This window comes from Amblyomma mixtum, chromosome 10, assembly GCF_055824585.1.
Source record: "Amblyomma mixtum isolate Tamu chromosome 10, ASM5582458v1, whole genome shotgun sequence".
NCBI lineage: Eukaryota > Metazoa > Arthropoda > Arachnida > Ixodida > Ixodidae > Amblyomma > Amblyomma mixtum.
Genome location: NC_143021.1, coordinates 113,728,683 through 113,741,987, shown reverse-complemented (window position 1 = coordinate 113,741,987; position 13,305 = coordinate 113,728,683). Strand labels below are relative to the sequence as shown.

The 13,305-nt window shown below is 43.5% G+C and overlaps 1 protein-coding gene across 5 annotated transcripts in view; it reads right to left on the bottom strand.

Moving 5' to 3' along the window:
- The window catches only part of LOC149326706 (ryanodine receptor-like), a 542,398-nt gene that overhangs the window by 164,066 nt on the left and 365,027 nt on the right, over positions 1-13,305 (bottom strand). For all 5 annotated transcript variants that reach the window (XM_089563500.1, XM_089563501.1, XM_089563503.1 and 2 more), the window contains exons 77-79: positions 10,860-10,995; positions 5,531-5,584; positions 3,053-3,168 (exon numbers count right to left, since the gene is read on the bottom strand). In XM_089563500.1, coding sequence (XP_089419626.1) covers positions 3,053-3,168; positions 5,531-5,584; positions 10,860-10,995 — 306 coding nt within the window. The remainder of the gene's footprint in view (positions 1-3,052; positions 3,169-5,530; positions 5,585-10,859; positions 10,996-13,305) is intronic.

Here is a 13,305-nt window from a genome sequence, read left to right as displayed (position 1 = left end):
CTAATTTGGTAGCTACCGGCCTCGCTACACGACGGGCTGAAAGTGCAACTAGTATTGCTTTCGCAATAAAAAAAGCAAAAAGGGAGTAATACAGAAAACAAACTGTGACACTGAGCAACAAAAGTTAACAGTCAAAAGCTCATTCCATTGCAGAGAGCAGATTTTCGGAAGCAAATACATGAGATAGCAGATTATTCAAAATCGGATATAGTCCTAGAAAAGGAAGAATATTTGAAGATGTTTGTGCAAGCGAATAACGGAGCCAGTTTATGAGTATGGTAATTACCGTATAAATGCGTGTAAGGGCCACACTTTTTTTTCCAGATTCGAGGGACAATTTTCGGGGTGTGGCCCATACATATGATGTGTGAAAAAAAAAAATTTTTTTTTAAAGTAAAAACAGACCAATCAGGGAATCAGTGGCGATTATTCTGCGTTCAATCGGCACTTATCGTCACTCACAGAGTACTTTGATTCCAAGCTAGTGCTGTGCTCTGGTGCACGCTCATGCCACAAGAAGTTGCGCAGCATGTCCACTGTCAATGCATAGCCATTGTTCCGCACTTCCATCACATAGCAGAGCAGCTCTTCTAGTTCGGGAAACTCGCACGGCTTGCCTCGGACAGGGCGCTTTTTGCAGCCTGTGTTCTTCAGAGCATCCTTTTGGTTTCAGCATTGTCGGACGCACTTCTCGGCCACATCGAATTTCCTGCGGGCACATTTGCCGTATCCGAGAGCTAACACCCAGCCGTGTTGCTATTAAGGTGCTTGCCCAAAACTGCAACGCTCGGCAGCAGCACACAAAAGCCGCAACTACGGTGAACTAACACACTACCACAGTTCCCGTGCCTTTGGCAGCTGGAACTGGTGATACTGATGCCGATATAAAGAGCGGGAGCCCGTGGCAGAGGAAAAAGTTGACAATGATGATGACGATGAGCCACGGCCTCGGGAGCCATCCATGGGCGGCCCCTGGGAGCTCCTGTGCGCGTGCATGGCCTCCGCGATCAAGCACACCGCTGCTTTCAGCCGGAGCTGATCGCAAAGGCCAGGGCGTGTGCATTTCAAAGGCTATTCTCGTGTGGGTAATGGAAAGTTTCAGAGCAGCCAGGATATTTCAGGATATTTTTTTAAAAAATCATTTCCTTTGGGAAAACAGACTGTGGCCAATACACGAGTGTGGCCCTTATGCATGTTTATACGGTAATGCCTTGTGACTCTAGGTGATAAAGGCTACTAGTATGTTGAAGGGTCAAGACAGAATTGACTGCAGTCGAGTTTAATGAGGAATTTTAACAGTGCTAGATTTCTCAAGGACTCTAAAGACTTGATGTTACTGATTCTCATTAACTCAGATGGGGAATCATGGTGACGGTAACGATTGTATATGAAGTGAACCGGTGACCTTTGTAAGCGTTCATGCTTGTGAATATCTTTCTTAGTGAAAAGATCCCAAACGTCGTAGGCATATTGCAACAGAGATCTGATTAATGAGCTACTGGCCAGGAGTTTTACGTCGGAAGGGCAGTATTTGAGCTTGTGGCTGACTTGACTGAGCTTGCGGTGAGCAGAAGTGTAGATATTATCAATATGAGTGGACTAGATTACGTGGTTAGTAACTTTTACATTCAGATATTTGAAACAGTCAGTTTGAGATATCGGGGTTTGCTTGATTATGAATTGGTAAGGAAAAGAAGACTTTTTGTTGCTGATGGGCATGAGAACAGTTTTATCAGGGTCAAGTTTCATATCCCAGAGATCACACCAATTAGAAACAGCATTAAGACTTTCATTAAGTATAAATTGATCATTTATGTCATTGGCAACCTTGAAGAGCAAGCAGTCATCTGCGAATAATAAAATGCAGGTGGTCAAGTCATTCACCTAAGTTAAGAAAAGTAGAGAATCTAGGACACTGCCCTGTGGAACATCCAAGTTTACAGAGAGAACGTCTATATAATAGCCTTCGAAATCAACGAACTGTTAGTGCATGTCTAGATATGTCGATATCCGCTTGACTACACTACCATGTAAACCCATCTTGTTAAGCTTGAATAATAGACTGGAATGTGTGACCTTGTCGAAAACTTTGCTAAAATCTAGGAATATAACATCTATTTGACTGCAAATATCGAGAACAGACATAAAGGTATTAATCTTTGAAACCAGATGAGTGGTTGTCGACGGGCCTTTGTGAAACGCACGCTGGAGTTTCGTATCTAGGAAATCAGTTATGTAGTTTGAAATAATATGTTCCACGAGTTTGGATCATGCGCAGATGAGTGATATCAGGCGGTAATCGGTTAACTGATTACAGTCCCCTTCCTCAAATACAGGCACAACAAGTCCAGTCAGTCGGGATGATGCCACTAGAAAAAAGATAAACGATAGCCGATGCTTCCACAGTGATGGCAAGCATCTGGACAGAAGGCACCTAATGCAATTGCCCCTTTCCTGTCTCCAGTGTAGTTTGTCCCTTACGCTTTTTACAGCAGTGGCTCTGAAACTGGGTTCCTTGGAGTGGAGTGTTTTTTGGGTGTCTCAAACACTGTGCCTTTCTTTTAAACATTTCATTCTGGAACTGACCACAGTTGTAGCAGACTGGCCATGGTGGAAACTGGGCAGCCTTTTGACATGCTAGGCATGAAGGGACTGAAGCCGAGCCACCTGGGCTGCTCAGTGTCTTTCAAAGTCATAAGAGAGTTCGAGAGCCCTCTGAACTCTGCTAAAAGAGGTTAACGCAAAATGCGACAAAAGATTGGTTTGGTTCATAGGGGGTCGACATACCAAAGTGACCCAGGCTATGAGGGACGCCGTAGTAAAGGGCTCCGGAAATTTCAACCACCTGGGGTTCTTTAACGTGCACTGGCATATTGCACAGTACATGGGCCTCTAGCCCAGCAAAAAGTTCTGCTAGGCCTCTAGAATTCCGCCTCCGTTGAAATGCGACCGCCGCAGCCGGGATCGAACCCGAATCTTTCGGGCCAGCAGCCGAGCACCGTAACCCCTGAGCCACTGCGGCAGGGTAAATGCGACCAAAGAGCTGATGCACCTGCAATAGTGATCATCCAGGGGGAGCCCTCAGTGTTGACCGTCTTCCGCAGGAGGTTCAAGATGTTCTTCAAAAGGCTGGTCAGGTGATCACTGGTGACCATGGTCACGTGGTTCCTAGGGAAGGCGAAGCAGATGTAAAACACAAAGGTCTCACAAAAGCAGTGGGGCTTCAGACACAAAAGTATCAATGCTACTGAAATGCCAGGCACAATAATCGCATAGTTATTACAAAATCTCTTGACAAAGAACAATTAAAGGCCTGTAACTGTAAATGTGCTATTCACACTGAATCAAGACAGCTTCACTGCCCAGTCCATACTTAACATTTCTGGACACCGGTGAGACCTATAATATTGCAGCAATATTTGTGATGCCAGCAAATTTTATACACCATATTTACTCCCGCAATGTACCCTACCCCCGCTTTTGTCTTTGAGAATTTACTTCTTTTTTTCACCTGGATTAAAAAATGTGCACCTGATCGTCAGGGTCAGTGTTCAGCATGTTCATATTCATGATTCACTGGCACTGTTGACTATCACAAAATCGTCAGGTTACGCCGTGATACAGCGAACACAGTTCGAGGCAAACAATGCTAAATGTTGGCGACAAGAGCATGGATGACATGGGGACGCAGTTTGTCAACCACACGTTTTTGCTGATGATGGATGATTACAATTACAACTACTCTATCTGAAATGTAACTACTACTGTGGTCAACTACAGTCCCAGAAAAGTAACTGAACAACTGCAGAAAAACAATCCACTGATATTGTGGTATCTGCCTTCCAACTTTTATTGCCATAACACAAATTTACTGAAACTACAATGAACTACTATGGCTTAATGGCTTAATATTTTGTTACACATTCTCAACTTTCAACAGAAGGCTGTTTTTTGAAGTTGCTGTTGCTAACTTTACTATGTTTCCTCATGAAGAGATGAGCAGCTACACTGAACAGTCTTTCAAAGTACGTGCTAAAGAGGAGTGTGGTACTACTATAACATATGAGCAAAATCGTGGTCTGAGCTAGTTGGTACATCTTCACAACTTCACCAGCGCTGCGACGAGGAACAAAGACAGAGAAGGAAGGACAGGGACCAGCGCTACTAACAACTGAAACTTTATTTGAAAACACACACAGATTATACACTCTCTAATGACAACTCAAAGCGCCTGCGCTTCCCGCAAAAAGCACGCAAAAGAAAGTTACAAATCTAGATACGAAATTTCACGCTCATGTCAGTTTACAGATGGTGTGCTAACGCACGTGTCGCTGTTCTTGTGAATGTGATAGGCTTCACACAACTCCCTAGTCAGCTGATCTTGACGTCTAAACTTAATCTGAAATTGAAATTTCTAATCTAGATTCGTAACTTTCTTTTGCGTGCTTTTTTTTTGCGGGAAGCGCAGCCGCTTTGGATTGTCAGTTGTGAGTATATAACCTGTGTTTTTTCAAATAAACTTTCAGTTGTTAGTAGCGCTTGTCCCTGTCCTTCCTTCTCTGTCTTTGTTCCTCGTCGCAGCGCTGGTGAAGTTGTGAAGTGTGTATAACGTATGAACACCATGCACAGCAGCTCCTAGTTGCACACACATGCTGACCACTAGGGTTTGCATACCAGACAGCTTGTACCACACAATAGAGGGTGACCTGTTCATGAGGAGCTAGTTGTCTTTCAGTTCACTTAACTGCCACTGCCGCCACAAGCGCTGCCTGCTAATGTCCCTTTGTGCCCGTGTTTACTCGGGTTTGGTTGATTGTGGTAGGCTGTGGGCGCAAGCTTCGTATGTTTTAATCCTGTGGGCTGCGGCCAACATGCTCTGGACGTGTGGAAGAGCTTGCAGCATTCTTAAAATAGCTGCGTGGAATGTCAATTTTTGCTGCTCACTTCCACACTACAAGCCAAACGCCCGTACAATAGTTCAAACTTTTTTTTTCACGAGTTTCTCTGCCTGTCCTGCCCAACCGGCAGCTGAATAAAATATCTTGAGAGGCAGACAGTGAATGAAACATCCATGAGGCACAAGGCTTGCACGAGGGTTCCTCACAGAGGAAGGATTTGAATGCACATGCTACTTTTCCCAGCTGTGCACTCACGAAAGCTAAGCACTAGGCTGGGCCCTGGCTTGTATCCATTTGAAGGCTCCGGTGGATACCAGGCAGTGGCGGTCCTAAGGGGGGGGGGGGGGGGGGGGGGGGGCAGTTGCTTCCATCACCCCCCCCTCCTCCAAAAGCCTTCACACATCTTCCTGAACGTCTATTTTCGGGCTCTCATAGGAAGAGAGGTGATTTTTGATGTAGACTGGAAAGCTTTTTCGATATACCCAACATGTAGTTCGTTATAAAAAATACATTTTACATGCGTAATGCTAGAACTTCTGAGTGTTGAATATAAAGCATAATTCACTCTATTCGAGCTCGTTATATTCGGGTTTGACTGCATCCCTCCCCATTCATATCTTGCATTTACTTACCCTGATGTGGGGTTCACGTTGTCCGGTCCTTGGCTCCACCAGAAGGGAAGATAACTGGGAAAAATAGGAAACACACAAGCGATTAGAGCAATACGACCAGCTAACCTGTGTGCTCCTTGCTGAAAGATTATCAATTTTTCACTCCTTTAGTGGGTCAAATCTGAATGTCACTAGCAGAAACGAATGCCACTTTCCATTTATGCACCAAAATTAAAGTACGCTTGGAAAGCAGTTTGTAAATATATTCGTGAGGGCTCAAGAGCAGGCCTGTTGATAGCACATCTTGACAGAACAGCATGGCAACAAACGCAGACAAAGAAGGAGTACGACGACACAAGTGCCAACTTTCAACAGTTTATGGAAAGGAATATATGAGTGCAGCCTAACAACACAAACAAAAACGACCATTGTCATAGGTTTAATACCACGAACGCGATTATTGAAGCTGTTGAAATCACAAAAAATTAAAATCACTGTGTTAGTAGACCTTCAGCTGCTCTTAACAAGGAACAGCTCGTGATTTTAAACGCATCACAACTATGACAATGGCCATTTTTGTTTGTGTTTTTAGGCTGCACTTACATGTACCTGACACGCTTTCCAATAAACTGTTGAGTTGTACGGCCAGCTCTCGTTTAGACAAGGAAATGGACGGAGTACTAACGCAGTTATCTTGTAAGGCAGCAATCTGTGCAGCTTCCACAATTTCGCGAGTTAGCTTATCTCTACTCTTAGCAACGACTGAGCATCTGTCCAAAAAAGGCACGCACTTGCACTCTTTGCAGTGCAAAGCTAGATTGCTGCCGGTATATGTCTTCATGTTGTTATTGTGCTCTCGAAGCACCTACCAGATTGCCCAATATACTGCTTGCCACAAGAGAGCGGAATATTGTACACAATGCCCTCAGTACACTTAACAAATCTTTTCCTGTGGCGGATAGTACACTGCTGCTTTTGGGAGCTATGTGCGGAGGGCGCGGACCTTTTGCATAACACACTGAGCTTTTGTGGAGCTGAAAACACCACGCGAACGTTTGCCTTTTTCCCTATTTCCTTGAGATTGTGCACGAGACAATGGACGTAAGGAATGACAGCCACCTTGCCTCTCGTTTCTTCTGTGGTGTTAGGTTCTTTCCGGAGCTTCTTTTTCAGGAGGTTTTCGGCGACTGAACCCACGAAATACTTGGGGTACCCTGCTTCGAGGAACCTCGCGAGTTGTTCATGAAAGCTAGATGTGGATTGGTGGGTACGTAACTTTTGAAAGGCGTTTTCCATGCAGAAGTTAATAATGCCTCGTTTCACGAGTTTAGAATGAGCTGATGTATAAGGTAGAAGCGGTTTGTTGGCACAAGGTGAATACCACCAGCGAACGTGGTTGTTTGTTTGCAAACGTGGTAGATTTGTTGATTTATTTATTTATTTGTTACCTGCATCTCCCCGCAGAGCATTACAGCAGGGGGGTACAGACTTCATTATAGGTATCAAACAATTATTCCAGTGCATGGAAAAATGCATCATTAGATACGATACATACAATGCTCGATGGCAAACTGTTCCAGTCCCGAACAGTTCTAACAAAAAAAGAAAAACGCAAGACGTCACCCTTGCAAGGAAATTCCCTGACCTTCAAGCAGTGGTCCAGTCGCTTTGATACATAATGAGGTGCCTGGATATATTTTTCGCGGTTTATGCCAGTTTTTGAATAATAAATCTCATGAAAAAATTTCCGTCTGATGTACCTTCTACGGTCCTTCAACTCTTGCCAGTTAAGTTTTCGTTTGCGTTCCGTCATACTAACTTGCCTATTATAATTACCAAGAACAAATCTAACAGCCCTATTCTGAATTTTCTCTAATTTGCCTACACACTCAGATGTGTGTGGGTCCCAGCAAACACATCCATATTCAAGTATGGAGCGTACATGACTGAAATACAGTTGTGTTTTTAAGTTACTTGGTAAATGGCTAAAATTCCGCCGTAGGAAACCCAAACGTGATGCTGCCTTATTCGCAATATAATTAATGTGCTTATTCCATCGTCAGTCCGATATAAAAAAGACGCCTAGATATTTAAATGACTTGCTTATGTTTAGAGAAAAATCATGAATTCTATACCTATACAGATGATTAGCACGTTTTCTTGTGAAGGTGACGTGAACAGTTTTGTTTATATTTAACAACATGTCCCAACACCCACACCAGTCTGCTACAGTATGATTTTCTCTTCCTTGTTAACTGCACACCATCGAACCTCGATGCCGTTACTTCAGACATTTTGACCATTGTACAAGGGTGTTTTCACCCGCTACTATTGACTAGCAAAATGCCTACTGACTCAGAGATAAGGTTTCTCGATATTCGGCTTAAATTCATGGACAACCACATTTACTGGTGCTATTCACCTCGCACCAACAAACCGCTTCTACCTCATACATCAACTCATTCTAAACTCGTGAAACGAGGCATTATTAACCTCTGCATGGGAAACGCCTTTGAAAAGTGATGCCCCCACCAATCCACATCTAGCTTTCAGATTGGCCTCCATCTCGACACGTGTGCAGCTCACGTTTTGTAAGCGAGAATGGTTCCAAAATGTGTGCCAAAACTTTAAATCGACTACACTTGTGCAAAAACAGGGAAGAGAAAAGAGATGACTACAGGACAGAGCGCAAACTTCCAACTGGTTTTACTTTTGAGACACATCTGCATTTATACCCGGAATAAATCGCAGACATTGAAGTTTGCGCTCTGTCCCGTAGCCACGACTCTTCTCTTCCCTATTTTTTGTGCAAGTATAGTTGATTTAAAGCACTATGAACCAACTCATCCAAATGAAAGTACTTATTGGACAAAACTTTGCCGGCCCAAAGACTGTTCATGCATGCATATGGCATAAAAAGTTCACCATGGAAGTCAATGCTGCAACGTTGCTTTTTGCCCATTAACAGTTAAACCAGGATGTAACGAACCTCCATATAGCAAATTCTTCGATATTACGAAGTTTCCCAGTTCTCCGATGTCGCCCCCACTGAAGTGCTGGTATTTGGCGCCACAAGCATGATTACAAAACGCTTTTGCACGTTTATGACATCGAGTAACACTGTCTTCTGTAAACATTTTCAAGGTGATTTCACCTACATTTATTTCTTATTTTGGTTTCTGTTCTGCAGTGTCCTTTCGACGCTTCTTACAAAAACTGCATGTAACGAAAACCTGGATGCAACAAAAAACTCTGACTCTTTTTCAGTTTTGTTATACCCAGGTTTAACTGTGCTGCGAACTTCGGAACATATAAAAAATGTTGCGTGACAGTCATGTTCGTTAGTGGGCTTCAACAGACCTTAACCTTTTGAAACAACGGTGAAATTTAATGTTATGTCTGCCTGGATAGTTGGCGCGCGGAGCCACCTAAAGCGAAAGCAGCGAGTTTGGAGCAATTTGGCACAATTTTTGCTGCTTTTATCAGGATGGTGGAGCTTAATTCGTTCGGAGCAGTATGGCACATTTGGCAAAACGATGGGGTCACTGCCAGCATCATACAAGTTTGTGAATGTGGCAGTACATGAACTGGGAGACACACTTTGTGCTGTGAGGCAGTTGCCAATGTGTCCTAAGTATGACTTGAACAGCATTCTGAGTGAACCACACAAGGGGACGATGAATGTCATGCCCACTTTTCTCAAACTGCATTAAATTCAGGCCAATTATTACGCGCTCAGCAATTCTGGCTTGCCACTACTGACTGAAGCATATCCTAGGTCTAACCAACGTAGTGCTGAGAAAGAAATTAGTAATTGGCATCTTCAATGCCCTCCTTGACTTGGTTTCCAACGATTCTGTGTACAATTTTTAGTACTCAAACTACTGTCTGCATAATGAATCTACATTTTTGTAGAGAGAGAGAGAGAGAGAAAGGAATTTTAATGAGGGAAAGGTGGAGAGGTCGGCCGGACATTTTTGTAGAAAAGACTTAGTGCTCATTTGGGAGGTGCATTTAATACGCAGAATGAAATCTGCTCTACTGTTAGAATTTTATTTGGCAATTAACACGCGGTAGACTAGTTATTTTGTTATGTGAGTGCACTCGTTATGTGAGTAAACATGGTATTTGAGTCCAATTTGAATTTGACTTTTTACCACTATTATTCTATTCAAGCTCAATTTGGGTTGAACTGTTAGTATGAGCAGGCTGAATTTTACTAGTATTTTGCTGAATTTTGCTGAATTTAGCAGGCTGTACAGAGCAGGCTGCTGACTTTTTTGTTTCAGTGCTTCTCTGCAAGCAAATACTGTGCATTTCAGAACCATAACTGTGGCATGCATTGATGGAAAGTTTCTGTAAAACCAATGATACGTTATAATTTTTTTACGATAATAACGACCAGGAACCAAATCAAAAAACATATTTTCCCATCTATAATGACCTAAGAAAAAAAATGAGCAAATAAAGAACCCTGGGAAATTTTGCATGTTTTTCCAATATAATAACTTGGATAAGGTAATCCTTTTACAATGAAGTGACAATATCACACATCTTGTTTACTGAACATTATAACAGGCCCACTGAACTAACCGCTCGACTACAGAGATGCAAAGCAAAAACAAAACTATTCATTGCTGCCGCACCTATGAAATGGGACATTCTGTGGCAGCAGTTTGCGGAGCTGCAAACAGCACCAACACTAGTTTGCATCTCTCCACATAGAGGGCGCCGTGGATACATCATCATCATCATCATCATCAGCTTGACTACACCCACTGCAGGGCAAAGGCCTCTCCCATGTGTCTCCAATTGACCCTGTCCTTTGCCAGTTGCGGCCACCATATCCCCTCAAACTTCTTAATCTCCTCTGCCTACCTAACTTTCTGCCGTCCCCTGCTACGCTTGCCTTCTCTTGGAACCCACTACGTTACCCTTAAGGAACAGCGGTTATCTGGCCTTCGCATTGCATGCCGTGCCCAAGCCCACTTCTTCCTCCTGATTTTAACTAAGATGTCATTAACCCGCATTTGTTCCCTCACCCACTCCGCCCTCTTCCGATCTCTTAATGTTGCATCTATCATTTTTCTTTTCCACAGCTCGCTGCGTTGTCCTTAACGTAAGCTGAACCTTCTTTGTTAGCCTCCATGTTTGTGCCCCATAGGTGAGTACCGGTAAGATACAGCGGTTGAATACTTTTCTCGTGGATACATAAACGGTGCTTATCTCTCCTCCTTGCACTATTCTTTCGTGTTACGCTAACACTGACAATACTGCAGAACTGGCAAATGTGCCCTTGACTGCAGTAAAAAAAAAAAAATGAAGTGAACAAGCTTGTGCCAGCACACACCTGCACAACATGGGGATCATAACGTCGATGATGAACGGCTGCTCCGTGTATTTTCCGCTGCCGGTCACAAACTTCTCCACCTGCCCCATGAGATCGTCCAGCGTCGGCATGCTCGACTCCAGCGTGGCCATCACAGCTGCAGCAATCAACAAGTGAGATAACTCAGAAGATGCACGCACATAAGTGCTAAAAACTGAGTTATCTTCTATTAAGAATGGCACAGATTCTTAATGGGGTGGTTCCACACACAAACGTTGGCTGGTCAACCTCTTGAATTTACTTGATATATATCTATATGTTGTTGCCTGATGACTAGAATAAAGGGATCTGCAATTGGCTTTCGTCAAAAAGTTTTTCCTCAAGTAGAGAAAATTTTTGATCACAAAGATGTAGAATGCCATACTTACATGCCCTGATGTTGTGGCCAACTTTGGTTAAGAATAAATTAGGATACTATATAACAAGAATACGTATCCCAAATATTTTGAAGTGAAACTATCAGCCTCAGCCTTGTGGCTTTTGTCTGTTTGTAAAGTTTAGTTTTTTGTTTCTTAAAATTCATCAAACTTGGCCCATGAAATTTTTGTCCACTATGCAACGAACGTGCCAGAGCCACCATAATTATAGACTCAAACTCATCTACCAAGCTAAAGAAGTTCATTATGACATGTTTTATGCATAACTGGATACAGTCACACAAATTTCGAAAAAGCATCATCATCAGCCTGACTATGCCCACTGCAGGGCCCTGTATGACTGAAAGCGAAATCCAAATATACTCCGATCTCACGGGAATAAACAAGAGCTTGTATATTCTACCTCCACATTTCATCTCTGAACGCCGCGATCATAACTTGAAAGTTCTTGTACCGCGCTGTCGAACTGATGTGTTTCGTAACTTTTTTTCCACATACTTCTTCACATTGGAATAGGCTTCCCAAGAGCATAGAACAATGTAAAACGGATAAACAATTTGAGTCTTTCCTGGCGGCCAATCTGTCGTAGAGGCTTTCCACCCTTTCAAAACTTGTTTTCTCGGACTGACATTTCAGTGATGTGTTCTATTTTATTTTAGACAAATATGCCTTATTGTTTATTTTCAATATTTGTGACATGCTCGTTTTAGGTATATGTTTACTGTTATTGTCCCCCCTGCTGTAATGCCCCTGGGCGCTGCAGGTACTTGTATAAATAAAATGGATGCATAACTGATACCATTTTAGTGCACTAGCCCTAATACCCCCATCTCAAATTTTGCCATTGTCTGAAGGCATCCTGCCAGCAGGCTCTATGGCCTACTATGCAAAACATGCTAGGCGAGTGGGCTTCCACCCCGTGGCAGTGCAAAACAGATCAGCTTTGCTGGCCAGTGCATTAGGAAACTCTGTCATTCCTGCAGGTGAACAACCCGCATGCTTAACTTCCAGTCTCTCGTCCTCCATCTCTTCCATCGTCTTCCATCTGTGCTAAATGGATCCAGGACATAATGTTATCACACTGCGCTCTTAAACAGAGCCTCGAACAGAATAAAAAATCAAAGCACGAGTACACCTAATTCACACTTGGCCTAACCATGCTAAATCGACCATGAATTTTTAAATATTTTTATTGCGAAAGCACTTCTAGCTGGACTTCTCAGCTTTCTGTGCATGTGTGAAGCCTGGTCAAGTGAAACCAGCACCACCAACAAGTAATCAGAGAACAGCAGCATGTGAGACGCCCAGCAGAAACACAGAAACCAACAAAGAATGACAGCAGGGGACAACCCAATCACACTGTGAGTGGCGTCCACCTGCACACAAACTGAGGTAGCTATGAGCCTTCCCTTTTCTCAAAATCAGGCAAGACTTGTTGGCTTTTGAGAAAATGAAAGGGGCATAACTGGGTCAGAGGGTCAGTGGACACCCCTCAAGTACACTTTGAGGCATCCATGTTTTTTTTTTTTTTTTGCTAAACCATCAGCCATTATTTTTTGCATTGCCCACATACAGTGGAACCTCGATTATACGTCCCCCGGTCATGCGACGACCCGCATTTTACGACGAATTTGTGCGGTCCCGGCAGAGCCCCCATAGAGACAATGCATTAAAAACCTCGGTTATACGACGCAAATTTTAGAAGGGCCCCGCTTCGTACGACGACGTCTGGCTCGTACCGTCCGTCAAAAAAGGTCGTCAGCAAACGCAGGCCGGGATGTACCGTATTTTCGCGATTCTAAGCACCCCCCGAATCTAAGCACCCCCCCCCCTCCCCCCTATTTTCGTAAAAAAATTTCTGAAAAAAAAAACTTTGCATGCGAATCTAAGCACCCCCTTTTTTGCGCGGAAGAGAGCGTTGCCGAGACCGCCAAGTGCACTTGCTCTCTTTTTCGTCGAGCCTGTGCAGTCGGAGTCCCGAGGAGGCGCCGCCTGCGCGTTGTTGTTGTTGTGACTGAGAGAAGGATGAA